This window comes from Equus przewalskii, chromosome 18, assembly GCF_037783145.1.
Source record: "Equus przewalskii isolate Varuska chromosome 18, EquPr2, whole genome shotgun sequence".
Taxonomy (NCBI): Eukaryota; Metazoa; Chordata; class Mammalia; order Perissodactyla; family Equidae; genus Equus; species Equus przewalskii.
Window position 1 is genome coordinate 39,319,060 of NC_091848.1, and position 14,087 is coordinate 39,333,146.

The window sequence follows — 14,087 nt, forward strand, 5'->3', positions numbered from 1 at the left end:
CAATTTGTTGGCATGTAATTGTTCACAGTGGTATCTTAAGAATCTTTGTATTTCTTTGGTATCAGTTGTAATGTCTCCTTCATTTCTGATTTTATTTGAGTCTTCTCACTTTTGTTCTTTGTTAGTCTAGTTAAAGGTTTGTCAATATTATCTTTTTAAAAAAACCAACTCAGTTTTATTCAGCTTTCTATTGTTTTTCTAGTCTCTTTTATTTCTGCTCTGATCTTTATTGTTTCCTGCCTTCTGCTTTTGGCTTAGTTTGTTGTTCCTAGTCTTTGAGGTGTAAAGTTGGATATTTGAGATCTTTCTTTTTTATTGTAGGCATTTATTGCTTATAATATAAATATATTTATATTTTTATATATTATATATTATAATATGTAAACTTCTGTCTTAGAACTGCTTTTGCTGTATACTGTAAGTTTTGGTATATTGTGCTTCCATTTTCATTTATTTCAAGATGTTTTTTGATTTCCTTTTTGATTTCTTTTTGACTCATTGGTGTTCAGGAGTATGTCAATTTCTACATATTTGTGAATTTTTCAGTTTTTCTCCTGTTATTGATTTCTAATTTCATACCATTATGGTCAGGAATGATACTTAATATGATTTCTGTCTTCTTAAATATGTTAAGGCCCAACATATGAACTATCCTGGAGAATGTTCCATATGTGCTTGAAAAGAATGTGTGTTCTGCTGCTGTTGGATGGAATGTTCTGTATATATCTGTAAGATCCTTTTCATCTAATGTGTAATTGAAGTCCAATGTTTTCTTATTGCTTTTCTGTCTGGATGATCTATCCATTGTTGAAAGTGGGGTATTGAAGTTCCCTACTATTAGTGTATTGCTATCTTTTCTCCCTTCAGTTATGTTAAAATTTGCTTAATATATTTAGGTGCTCTGATGTTGGGTGCATATATATTTATATGTGTTATATCCTCTTGATGAATTGACTCCTCTATCATTATATAATGACCTTTTCTGTCTTGTGATGGTTTTTGACTTAAATTCTATATTTTATCTAAGTATAGTTACCCCTGCTTTCTTTTGGTTACCATTTTCATGGAATATCTTTTTCCATCCCTTCACTTTCAGCCCATGTGTATCCTTGGAGCAAAAGTGAGTCTCTTTTAGGCAGCATATAGTTGGTTCTTGTTTTTTTGAGCCACTCTGACTGGAGAATTTAATCTATTTAGGTTTAAAGTCATTATTGAAAGGTATTGACTTACTATTGCCATTTTGTTAACAGTTGCCTGACTATTTCGTAGTTCCTTTGTTCCTTTTTTCTTCTCTTGCTATCTTCTTGGGTTTTTCAATTTCTGATGCATATTTTTTATGGCTTAGATCATTTTTCCATGCCTTTCTCTCCTTTTAGTAGATTTAGTAGGTTATAGTTCTGAATTTTTTTTGATCATGACTCTTTGACATGCTTCCCTTTCTTATGAAACAGTATGGATATTATTCTTTTATTTCTCCTTATAATAACTTTGTATGAAAATTGACTGTGCTACTTTTCAGTTGCTTGTTTTTATGTTTATTGTTGCTAAACTTTTAGAAGGATATTTATTTTGGATAGCTTTTCTAACTTCACAGCACTCCTTATGTTGTTTTCCAATATTGTTCAGATATATGGCAGCTGGATTTCTGAGATTTTTCTGACTCTTTTTCCTGTCACCCTCACTCAGTCTTTATCTGGACTTTCTTTGGTCTCTTCATTCTTTCCTGATGAATTTGAATTCTTTTCTCAGTGAATTTTCCTCTGGGGACGCCATGTTCTGAAAGACAGGCCTGACTCTTCAGTTTTGAGAGTTCATGTGGCTTGAGCCTTTCAGACCTTGTAGGATCCTTGCACTTATGTGCTGTTGGAGTGGGGATACATCCTCCCTTTCAGCTTCTGCTGTCTAATTGCTCAGCACATCTTCCAGTACGTACCCACTGGCCTTTTGCAGTTCTCTTGGTATCACGTCTGTTGCACTCTTACAGCTGCTGTAGGGGAGGCAAAATTTTACCTCTACCCTCTTAGGGTTTTCTGCTGGGCCTAAGAATTAAATCGATATAAGACAGATTAACAGGAGAAAAGCATACAAATTTATTTAATATGAGTTTTATGTGATGTGGTGGCCCTCATAAGGAAATGAAGACCCAAAGAAGCAGTTAGAATCTGACATTTATATATTGAGTTGAACAAAGGGTAGTAAATTGTGAAAATGAGACAAGGCAAAAGGGGCTGGTTAATCATGGAGAAGTGACTAGGAAGATAAGTGTTAGCTTATAAGATTTGTTTATGCAAATTTCTCTTGGCCTCAACTCCTCATCCCTGGTGATAAGAATTTTACTTTTTTCCTGGTATAGGGAAGACGTCTTCCTTATGGGGATTTTATTTTTTGCTTTCAGGAAGAAAAAGGGGAGGTCAGAGCATTCTTCTACCTGCTGTTTTTCAAGTGCCTTTAGCTCAAAATAATCCTTATGCCAAAATGGCATATTATAGGGTGGCACATTCTGCCACCTTTCACTTCCCTCTTCTTCCTCCTGCATGGACAACAATGACACACAGATCTTATGGCTGTTGGTAGTTTGTCTAATCCATGTTTATTTTGGAGTTTGTGGGAAACTTTGTCACATAGTTTTTTTGGTAAGGCTGTCCATGGGTTTTTGATTTTATTACCTAGTTGCTTTGTCTGTTTTTATGTAGGAACTCAAGAAGATCCCAAATCTATGCTGTCTGCTACTACCATCTTCTCAGAGTCCCATTGTTTGATTTTTTTTTTTTTTGGCTTGTTCCCAGCAGGGTCTGAAAAATCTGAAGATAAGTGATTCTGTTTGATAAATTAGGTTCTATTATGACTTTCTTTGATTAGTGCAAGTCTATATGCTTAATAAAGACTCTTTAGTTATAGTGGTCATTTCCTTCATTAATAAGGTTACTATAGAAAATTGAATCTCTAGAGTTGAAAAGAAAGTTTAAGATCTGCTGGTGAGTTGTGGTTTCTTTTTTAGACTCACTGTAGTTATAAGTCTCAGAGCTTGAATGAGTGGTTATATAGGGTCCTATGTACTTATATATGACCCTATGTTGCCCTTCCAGTGGTTATATATATATAGTTATATGTGGTCCTATGCTGCACTCCTAGGAGTGGTTCTCTCTTTCCTTTCCTCTTTCACGTGTTTTCCAAAACCTGTATGCTACTAAGGTTACCAGGACAACCCGTTTAGAAACAAAGGTCTTCACAGTTCTTTCTTAGTTAAAGACCGTGGCTACCCTAAGCACTGTTACTACTCTGACTAGAAGAAAACTAGCAGAGACTAGTTTTATTCACATGCTTATTTTGTACAACAGCTTTTGTATTTCTCCCTCCCCAGGGTTTTAAAAGTCAGATAACATTTTATCACTAAGCATAAAATTCAGTGTAATCACTTATATTAGTGCTATGCACAGTCCAGTGTTATTTTGATTTTTCCTATGAAAACATTAATAGTCTTACCTTTAGGGAGTTTATGGACTGCCAATTGACACTGATCTGAATATGTAAATAAATGAGTAAGTGGTGTGTGTGTGTATATCAGCATATTCAGGTTGTCTGTTTCTTCTTGAGTGAGTTTTCTTCTTTTCTGGTACATGCATTTAATGCTATACATTTTGAACAAGGGTTATATTTAAATTTAGTGAACCCACACATGAAAGAATGGGGTTTATGGGGCACAGAAAAAGAAAAATTTTACTGAATCATGGTGTTTGACAAAGTAACAGTCTGGCAGGGGAAGGAATAGTTAAGAAGTTCATGTTTGTAAGTGAAATCATGATGAAAGAAAAGGCATTAAAGATATCCCGTAAGGTGCTTTTTTTTCCTGCTAAACAGTTATGCATTTGTATTTCATTTAGTGATGGCAATTAAAATCTCTGTGCAGTCTCCGCTGAAAAGAATAGTGTATGACTACACTGTGTGTACTCAAATGCCTTTTTAAAGACATCATCATGTACAATCTGTGTGAAATATATATCACCAGCACAGTTTTCTTATTTCACCTATAGTTGTTATAGTTACCAATGTAGGAGAAGCCTATATCCATTTTACTGATTCTTATGTTTTCTTTTCCTGTAGAAATGCTGAGCCGATTGTCAGGATTAGCAAATGTTGTTTTGCATGAATTATCGGGAGATGACACTGATCAGAATATGAGGGCTTCCTTAGACCCTGTGAGTAGCTCTGTTCTGAATTAAATTGGTGAGACATCCGTTCTATGTTCTTCTGAGGAAAGGAATTTAAGATAGAAGGGGCTGAGCAGCCTCCCTTGTGCTAGGTGGAAGAGAGGATTAAGAAAAATATTGTGACTATAAATGGTCTTTCTCCTGCAAGTTTGTAGCCTAAAAGCCACAGTGATGGGAGTCAAGTCCTAGATGAGATTCTAAAGATCTTTCTTATTTATTCCCCTGAGCCTTGTTTAGTACTAGATTGCTTTAACTCCTCCTCGGGTATATATCCCTGTTCCATAGGAAAGGTTTCTTAAATGAGGGTATGAGTTGGGCAAAAGATAGATGACGTGGGAATGAAAGAACTCCTGTTTGGAAGCTAATACCTTTTCCTTGGCGCATTGGCAACCTTTTGTCCAAATATTAGGAACTACCCCAAGCATCTGACATGGAGTTTAATGATAGAACACAAGAGGATGTTCTGGAGCGCCTGGCTTATGCAGAGCAGTTGGTGGTGGAGCTAAAAGAAGTCATTAGACAGAAGGATATTCAGCTGCAGCAGAAGGATGACGTTCTACAGGTACCGTTGTTTTGTTCTTTCTGGCCGAGCGTTTGATAAAAGACAGAATACTGGCTTAGATTATTAGAGACTCTGATTCTTACTTCCCCAGTACTATAAGATGATGCCTACTGAGAATAGCTTTTGTTTGTGCTAGATTAGTGGTGAATAAACATTTATGCATTTACTGTCATTGTTCTCTGACAGGAAGAAAGAAAAGCTGCTGATAACAAAATAAAAAAACTAAAACTTCATGCTAAGGCCAAATTAACTTCTTTGAATAAACACCTAGAAGAAATGAAGGCACAAGGAGGGGCTGCTCTGCCTGCGGAACCTCAGTCAGAGGAGCAGCTCTCTAAGGTATGGCGGCTGAGGATAACGCGTGTTTTCTGAGTGGGAAAAGCCTCCTAAGGTAGCACATCTTCACTACTCACAAACCTTTATGATGCCGAAGTAGTGTGGCACTAAAGTAAAGGCTGTTTTTTCTTGATGAGCTTGCAGTCTAGTCTGGCTCCAGGCCACGCACAGACTAAAAGGCTAACAGGAAACACGGGAATGAAATGCCAGTTGTGAGCCTAAACTTCTAGAGAATTAAAAAGGCTAATAGGAAGAAGTAAATAACTGAAGTGAGGCGTTTAGATAGGAGAGGCACATACCTTTTGGGGGGTTTCCATCATTGGTTAGAAGATTAAACTAGATGGTCTGGAAGGTTTCTGCCAGCCCTGAAATACTTTAATTCAGTGACATGATACAGAATATTCTGTGTCCTCATGTGGCCACATAGTAGTGGATTAAAGTTTGCTGCGTTGTGGGCTAACTCAGCTAGATTGCCTTGGGCTCCCTGTAAGGGGTGCATTCCAGGTTTATGACTGCCACCAACAAAACAGTTTAAGGTTGGGGATAGAGAGAGGAGTAAGGAAAGTGGTGCCTTTTGAGGAAGAAAGCATTGTCCCAGTACTCATTTTTATTACCTGTGCTCAACGGTTATACCCAAATATTCACATTCAGCCAGTCATTTAGAGAACAAGCAACTGTAGTTTTGTGGAGGGTTTGGTATGAATAGATGGAGGCTGACATATCACATGTACACACTACAGTTGGGCTAGACTTCACTCTGCATAAGAAACCTTTTTTTCCTTAATTTCACCGTTTTACCCTTTGACCCACTAGTATTGTTATTCTCAACATTTTTAGTTCTTGGGAAATGAGGTTTTAATTAATTCTCTAGGCACAACCCTTGGGGTCACTAGTTAGCTCTGTGGTACCTTGGTTAGTCTTTCCTTTCTGGGTCTAATGCTCAGAGACATTACTTTTCCTGCATTGATAGTCTTATTTAACTTCTCAAAGCTTATTTTAGACACTTCTCTTATTTTTCTCAAATAATTTCTTCATCTTGATTCATCTTTTCTTACTTTTTGGCTTTCCCTCTAATAATTCCTTCCTCCCCTGGCTGTTGTCACACCAACCTGTCTCTCCCCATGTTGCTTTGTTTCTTCTAACTTTCCCTCTGCTATGTTGTTAGACTTTTAAATTATCTATTTTATACTCTTTTTTTTCCTCTTTTTTTTTTGGTGAGGAAGATTGGTCCTGAGCTAACATCAGTTGCCAATCTTTCTTTTTTTACTTGAGGAATGTTGTCACTGAGGTAACATCTGTGCCAATCTTCCTCTACTTTGTATGTGGGACACTGCCACAGCATGGCTTAATGAGCAGTGTCTTGGTCTGCGCCTGGGATCTGAACCTGTGAACCCCAGGCCACTGAAGCAGAGCACATGGGCTTAACCTCTATGCCACTGGTCTGGCCCCTCTGCCTTTTTTTAAAGCCTCTGAGACCTTAAACAAATACAATCTTGCTGCTTCATTTCCTTCCTCTGTTAAATAAAAGGGTTGGATTAAATGATTTGGAAGTTCCAGTGATCAGTCACAGCAGCCCTTTAACCGTTGTCTACTTATTACAGAGCTAGGTATTCTGTAGGAAGTATTGTTGAAGAACTGGTGGCAATCCTCAGACACTTGACCGACTATTATGTGGAAAAAAGTATAAAATTATTTTGTGTCATTCCAACAAGCAGACCAGGTTTGTTTGGGGGTGGTGAATTCAGTAGGGAGGCGGAATCTGGTTCAGTCTAAGGAAGAGCTTTTGGGGAAAGAAATACACTGTTGAAAGATTTGGATTTCCCCTCACTGGCTCTTTTATGATGTTTTGCCCCTCGCTGACAGTGGCTGTGGTTTCCTGAATTCCGTCCTCTGGTTCTTCAAGGCAGTGAGACTATGAGTTTTCTATTAAGTTTTAGTCCTGCGTGGTGCTGACTGGTTTTGCCCTGAGACTAAAAACCATAAAAATGGGAAACTCGGTACCATATCTTCTAAGTGAACTCCCCTCTGTTATCCTCCTGCTTTTGGTTGCTCTCTAGCATTTTCAGATAGCTGTTTTTCTGTTTTGTCCAGAGCTTATAGGTATTATCGGAGGAGGGATAGATCTAATAGGAGCTACTAGGCCGTATTGAAACTGGAAAACTCTAAGATTCTTTCCTTGTTGTTAGGTCAGGTGTTATTTCTTGCTCCCATCAGTTTGGTAAAACTATAATCAAATAGTTGAATAGGGCAAATTAGAGCAAAAGGTCAAATATATATTAATTGTAATTCTTTTGAATAAATGACTTTATCTCTTGTATTTTCAGCATGGCAAGAGTTCTACAGAGGAAGAGATGGAAGTAGAAAAGATAAAACATAAACTCCAGGAGAAGGAGGAACTAATTAGCAGTTTGCAAGCCCAGCTTACTCAGGCACAGGCAGAGCAAGCTGCACAGGTAGGGGGGTGTGAGTCACCTCATAATCATTAAGAAAATCGCTAAAGCCCAGTGGATTATTACATGACAAATATATTATTCTAGATGCCCAACGGGTATTTATCTCTGTTATCTATCAGTTTCCTTCCTTCCTTCCTCCCTTTCTTCCTTCCTAAGTCTAGTAATTTTACTAGACTATGTGTTGATATTTGTCATTCTTGGTTGATAGTTTTAGACACCTAGTATGCTCTTACAATATATGGTTTCACGTATTTTTATTTCAGAAGAATTTCCTTGAATTAGATAGCTTGCAGTATTTGGTCTGTTTTCTTTGTTAGGGACTTCTGTTATCTGTATGTTCCATCTTTGATTGTCTCAGTATTTGTCACTTTCTCTCAATTCCTTATCTCTTTCTTCATTTTTTAAAAGGTTCCTCTTTTTTTCTTATTTCACTTAAGGCCTTTTTTGTGTTTATTTACTTTTGTGTTCATTCTTGTTTTATCTTCTTTTCTATTTTTTTTTTTAAAGATTGGCACCTGAGCTAACAACTGTTGCCAATCTTCTTTTTTTTTTTCTGTTTTTTCTCCCCAAATTTCCAAAGTACATAGTTGTATATTTTAGTTGTGGGTCCTTCTAGTTGTGGTATGTGGGACACCGCCTCAATGTGGCCTAATGAGCAGTACCATGTCTGCGCCCAGGATCCAAACCGGCGAAACCCCGGGCCACCGAAGCAGAGCTCGCAAACTTAACCACTTGGCCACGGGGCCAGCCCCTATCTTCTTTTTTAAAATGATATTTTCCTTTCTATCAAATTCTTCCTGAGTTCTGTCACCTAATTTCTAAGTTTTTCTAATTCTGTTTTATGTTGTACTTTCATGTGTTATATAATTTTCTTAATTTTTTTAGCACCTTTTGAAATAGATTGCAATTTTGATTTGATTTTTGAGCATGCCACTGATATGCTTTTGTCACCTGTAAGTATATTATTCTGCTTATTAGGTTTTTTTTAATCATAGCTTATGGGCTTTGACCTTGATTCTTTTCTGTTCCTTATTTTTGTGTTAAATTAACTTTCCTGAACTTTTAGAAGGAGGCTTGGTTCAGGAAAACTTTTTTTTACTTAACATACCTCTGTCTTCTGTTGTTTTTTGTGTTGTGTTCAAGGATGTGGCAGCTAGATTCTGAGGTTTCCTGGTTTTCTTCCCCTTGCCCTTCACTTTGATCTATACCAACATTGTCCAATAGTAATATAAAGGGAGCCATGTGTATAATTTTAAATTTTTTTAGCGGCTACATTATAAAAGACAAAGAAGAAATGAGTGAAATTAATTTTTACAGTGTATTTCATTTAGCTCAGTATATTCAAAATATTATATTTTCAAGATTAATATAAATTTTTTTTCCTCCACCCCACAATTAAATCTTTAGGGAGTAGGTAAAGGGTAGGGAGGGCCAGAGAGATTCAAGGAAACCTGGAGCAGGTGGGCATCCTTGTTCCTTAGGGCATAGCCTAGGGAAACTGCAACCCCTTTATTCAGTATGCAAAGCAGCCAGCTGTGGTTGATTTGAAATGTCTGAAGATATGGTCTAGGCAAATGAGCCTATGCTAGCACCTCTGGTTCCCATGGCATGTGTGTGTCATCAAGGGAGTCTAGAATTTCCTGTAGCACTGTAGGGCACGCACAATGCTAAGAGGACTGGAAGAAGCATGTGGTCGGGACAAGGAGGCTGCAGGATATGGGGACTATGTGACTGGAGTCTAGAGTAGGGCCTACCCATTTCAGCAGTGGGTACAAGTTGGAAGCAGGTAGGATGAGCCTCACTTCAGCAGCATGCCCAGCCAGTTGGGACAAGCTAGACCAGAGCATGTCAATGCCGAAACATCTCTACCTCAAATCTGCAAGAACTTAGAAAGTCCCTAGGGAGGAGGTCATCAGAAGGAGGGAGAAAAGATGTAGTTTACTGAGAGTAAATCCTGAAACAACTGAGATAATACCTGAAAAGCATTGGCTAAAACCGGAAGAGACTTAAGTTATGTTCATTGATGAGTTGAGGATAGTTGTTTTCTGTTGAGTGGGATCAAAAGCAAGATGAGGTTCCTTGTAGAAAATAATTACCTTTTCTTGCACATTTGAATTGTGGCATGTGTCATCAACCCTACTATATTTTTAATAATTCTTTCAGTCATTCAACAACTAGTTATTGGTCATCTACTATATGCAAGTTATTCTGCTTATAACACTTGCTGTTGTTTTCAAAACCCTATTTGAAACAACTCCCTGTGACTATATACTCTCTTGGAGACTTGTAGGCCTCTTCAAGCCCAGCTTCTGGAAACCCAACCCTGCCTTTCCTTACAGCAGAGGATCCTTACCCTTCATAATCCCCCTTTTAATATTATTTTCCTGTGGATTTCAATGATTTTTCAAGCAACTGACTTAAACAAAAGGTGTGGTAGGCCTATATATGTAGATGCGTACGATGTAAGTTTGAAACTTTTATTAAGTCAAATATACACGGATTCCGCTTACATCAGCTCTGTGGTGACCCCACCTCCTTTCCCAGATGTTAAGGCTAAAGCCTGGCTGGAGAGTTTTTGTAATGTAACTCAAAGCTGGAAAAGGAAAAGAAAAAAAATTTTGTGTGTTATTTTACACTTTTTTCTGCACTAAGTCTAAAATTTGGTATATATTTTACATTGGGTCTCAATTTGGATGCTGCATGTTATTAGGAAATAATTCATCAGCGTTTATATTTCATAAAATTTCCAGTTGAGAAAATATATTCATTTACTCAAGTTGTCCCAAACATACCTAAAAGCTTTCCAGCAACTGAACTGAGTGCCGAAACATCATTTTACTTTAATATTTACATCCACATTAAGAAACTGGTTCATTATTTTTAGAATTAATTTGACTTTGAAAAGCTTATCAACTACAAAGCTACGTCTGTGAGAAATGAAAGCATATGTCCATACAAAGACTCATATATGAATGTTTATAGCAGCTTTACTTGTAATAACCAAAAACTGGAAACAACTCACTTGTCTGTCAAAGGCAAATATTTAAACAAACTGTAGTATATCCACATAATCGAATACTACTTAGAAAGAAAATGGAATGAAGTGTGCATCAGTACTATGCCTTCATTTTCCACTTAAAAATGTGTCTATACTTGTTTTTGAACTAGAAAAATAATTCAGTTATAATTAAAATAATAATAAGCATTTTATGTCAATTTAATTACTAGTTACGATTTACAAAGGTATGAACCGTTACTCATGCCGTCTACATAGAGCATTCAAATAAACACGTTACAATGTTACATAGATATGTAGAAAAAATATCATTCAAACTGAATCAATCCATTGACACCAACTATAGATAGGAGATATGTTTATTATAACACTAGGAACAACATGCACACTTGGTACTTGCAAGACAATTCAACAGTATCTTATGTGAATGCCACAAAGTGAATGTAGTCATACCAAAACATAGTTGTATTTAATGGAAGAACAATATATATCTTCAGTTTTTAAATTTAAATTAATTAAAATTAAATAATAATTAAATTTCTTATTCATATTAGGCACATTTCAAGCCCTCTATAGCCGCATGTGGCTAGTTGATAATGAGTTATATAGCACGTGTATAGACCTTCTTTTTCTTCTGTTTCATTTATCCCTATTCTGCTTAATTTTTGTTTCATTCCTAGATGTTTCTTTTTACTGCAGGTCCATATCTTGGAAGGAACCCCTGATAAGTCAGTTTTGAGAGTCCAGAGGGGCTAGATTGTTCTAGCCTTTTAGTCCTTCTTACTGTGGACCCCTTACATATACCCAGTATTGGAGAATGGGAAAGTCTTGCCAATTTAAGTTACTGTTCTAAGACTGGGCAACTGCATTTTCCAATAAGTACTTATTGGCTATTTGGGAATCTTCCTCTTCACAAGGCCAGCCGCTGTTGCTCTGTTGCTCCTTGTTTCCTCTCCCACAGACTCTGATCCCATGTAGGTCTCATACCTTTTGGTGGCTTGTCCTACCTGCTTGTATTTTGGAGTTTGTGGGACTACTTTTCTAATTTTATTGTAAATATCATCCATGAGTTTTTGGTTTTACTTCTAATTGTACTGTCTCTTTATATGTGAGGATTCAGAGAAATTGAAAAACTGCTGCTATTGCTTCTATCTCTTCTGACAAATAGATTTTCATGATTACTTTTTAATTGCAGTACATGCAATTCCCTTTTGTTTTAAGTGGAAATTAGAAGCATATTGGCAGATATTTAGGGCAAATGAGAAAGGGAGGTCAAAGAATTAAAAGTGCCAATTCTTTTGCTTAAATATTTTTTTTCCTTCTGTGTCTTCAGTTTGATAAGAGTTCGAAAGAAATGGAAGAATTTTTAATGATGAAGCAACAGCTCCAAGAGAAAGAGGAACTCATTAGCACTTTACAAGCCCAGCTCAGCCAGACGCAAGCAGAGCAAGCTGCTCAGGTAGGATGGAAGGTACCTCATAATCAGAATAAAGAATCGTGAAAGTCTAATGGGTTATTACATGATAAGTCAATTCAGTCACTTTTTAAAACCTGAGTAGATGAAAGTATAATAGCTAGAGTATTACATTAGAAATTAGATGGATGTGGTAGTAGAAGAAATTAGAAGAAGTGGTATTTACCTAGATGAATTTGTGGTAGCTTAATTGATGGCTGTTTCTTAGTTCTGCAGGCCCAGAAACTTGGTTTTAATAGCACACAAAGTTTCAGCCTCTTAGCATTGGGCTCATGCTAAGTTCAAAAGAGACTGATAGATAAACCAAAAGAAATACAAATGATTAGATCCATTCTTTCCCTATAGTAAAGTCTTACTGGGAAGTTAAATTATAATCAGAAGATTGCTTACTAAGTATGTAATGAGAAGGTGGTGTAATTATATGATTCGATGTTAAATGGCACCAGTATGTAACATTCTTCTTCATGTTCATTTCTGCTACCAGGACCAGACTTATTTGGACTGGCATCCTCAACTCTTTCTATCTGACTATTTTTCTAAATTTCCAGTTTGACCACCTACTCCCATATTTTTCCTTTGGGAATGCTTTTGACTCATGAAACGTTTTTTGTTTTTTTGTCTGAAGTGCCTTTGCACAATAGCTAATCTTATCCATCGGGTATTTGGTTTTTACTTTATTGATAACTTGTAGTATTAGTGGTGCCTTCTGTCTGTGGATGGCTTACTGCTGTCTATACAGTTAAAATTATGTATCCGGAAATCTTTAATTTTACCTATTAGCTTTTATCGTGTCCTTTTATGTACAAGCATTATTATACAATGTAGGATGGAGAAATACAAAATATGATTTTTACCTGCAAGTGGCTTAAAACATGGAAAGCCAAGATATATAAATGTATTAGATCTATCATAATGCAAGCTATTCAGAATAAGTGCATCGCAAACAGCAACTCAAACTGAGTGTATTTGGAGAGGTGAAAGAGGTTACTATGAGTGTGACAACAAGGAGGATATATGGAAAAGTTAGGATTTAGGCAAAACTGTGATGGATAGATGGTATTCCAGACAAGGTAGGGGAAGATATTCTATCTGTGGGGAATGGTGTGAGCAGACTCAGAGAGGAAAAAGAATATGGTACATATATGAGAAAAGATGTGTAGATGTGCTTGGCCAATGAAGGCCTCTAATGCCTATACATTTGAAACACAGGATTCCAAACTCATAGTGATGTCAGAATTCCAATAATAAAAAAATTATGGAGATTGTTTTGTCCTACATAGGATAGCCAAGGTCAGTTCACAGTGTCAGAAATTGAGAAATCAGCAATAGTTAAGGACCAGTGCAAAATGGGCAAGCTAAGAGCTGACTGGCATGCCCAACCACAGATCTTAAGGAAATGAATAAGCACACACACACACAACCTAAAAACAAAACAAAAATATTGGGACTGAGCAGCTCACAATCAGTCAGTAGATTTCCATTTCATTCTGTTAAGAGCCAGTTATAATGAAGGTGGTCTAGCAGCCCGTAAGTAACGGCAGCTGAAAATAGCTGTCTGGAGAGCTGGTGTGGATTTGGGAATATGCCAAGTTCTTTGGTAGAAGCAATTCTTTGAAAATAAGACTAGAAAGAAAGATTTATGTTTCCTGTTGTAGAAAATCTTGAATAGAAGATCTATTAGTTTGAAGTTTGACTTAGAGGGCATGAGAATTTCCTTAAAAGTTTTTGAGCATGAGTGTGATATTGAAAGAAGTGTCTAGGACTTAGAAATATAACTTCACTTTGTATGTTTAATATTCTCATCTCCTTAGAACTTATAAAATATACCTCTTGTATATTTAAACATTTCTGGTGACCATGCAAATATAATTTTTAATCAAAATTTATATTTAGGCTGACTTCTGAACTTGATAATAGGCTTTCTCTCACATTTGGAAGCTACTGTCAGGCCTGACTGTATCTTTCTTCCAACATTCTCATCCTTGACATTCAAAATCTGATTTAAAAACCTGTCGTCTATCAATTCTCAGTGTATCTT

General features: G+C 36.6%; 1 protein-coding gene across 6 annotated transcripts in view; it reads left to right on the forward strand.

The window, feature by feature from the left end:
* Window positions 1–14,087, forward strand: part of GOLGB1 (golgin B1) — a 78,155-nt gene that overhangs the window by 14,336 nt on the left and 49,732 nt on the right. For all 6 annotated transcript variants that reach the window (XR_011529459.1, XR_011529460.1, XM_070583788.1 and 3 more), the window contains exons 2-6: window positions 4,102–4,196; window positions 4,618–4,770; window positions 4,957–5,109; window positions 7,431–7,559; window positions 11,909–12,034. Coding sequence is in view for 4 of the 6 variants with exons in the window: in XM_070583788.1 (XP_070439889.1) it covers window positions 4,104–4,196; window positions 4,618–4,770; window positions 4,957–5,109; window positions 7,431–7,559; window positions 11,909–12,034 (654 nt within the window). In the remaining 2 variants the exon portion in view is untranslated. The remainder of the gene's footprint in view (window positions 1–4,101; window positions 4,197–4,617; window positions 4,771–4,956; window positions 5,110–7,430; window positions 7,560–11,908; window positions 12,035–14,087) is intronic.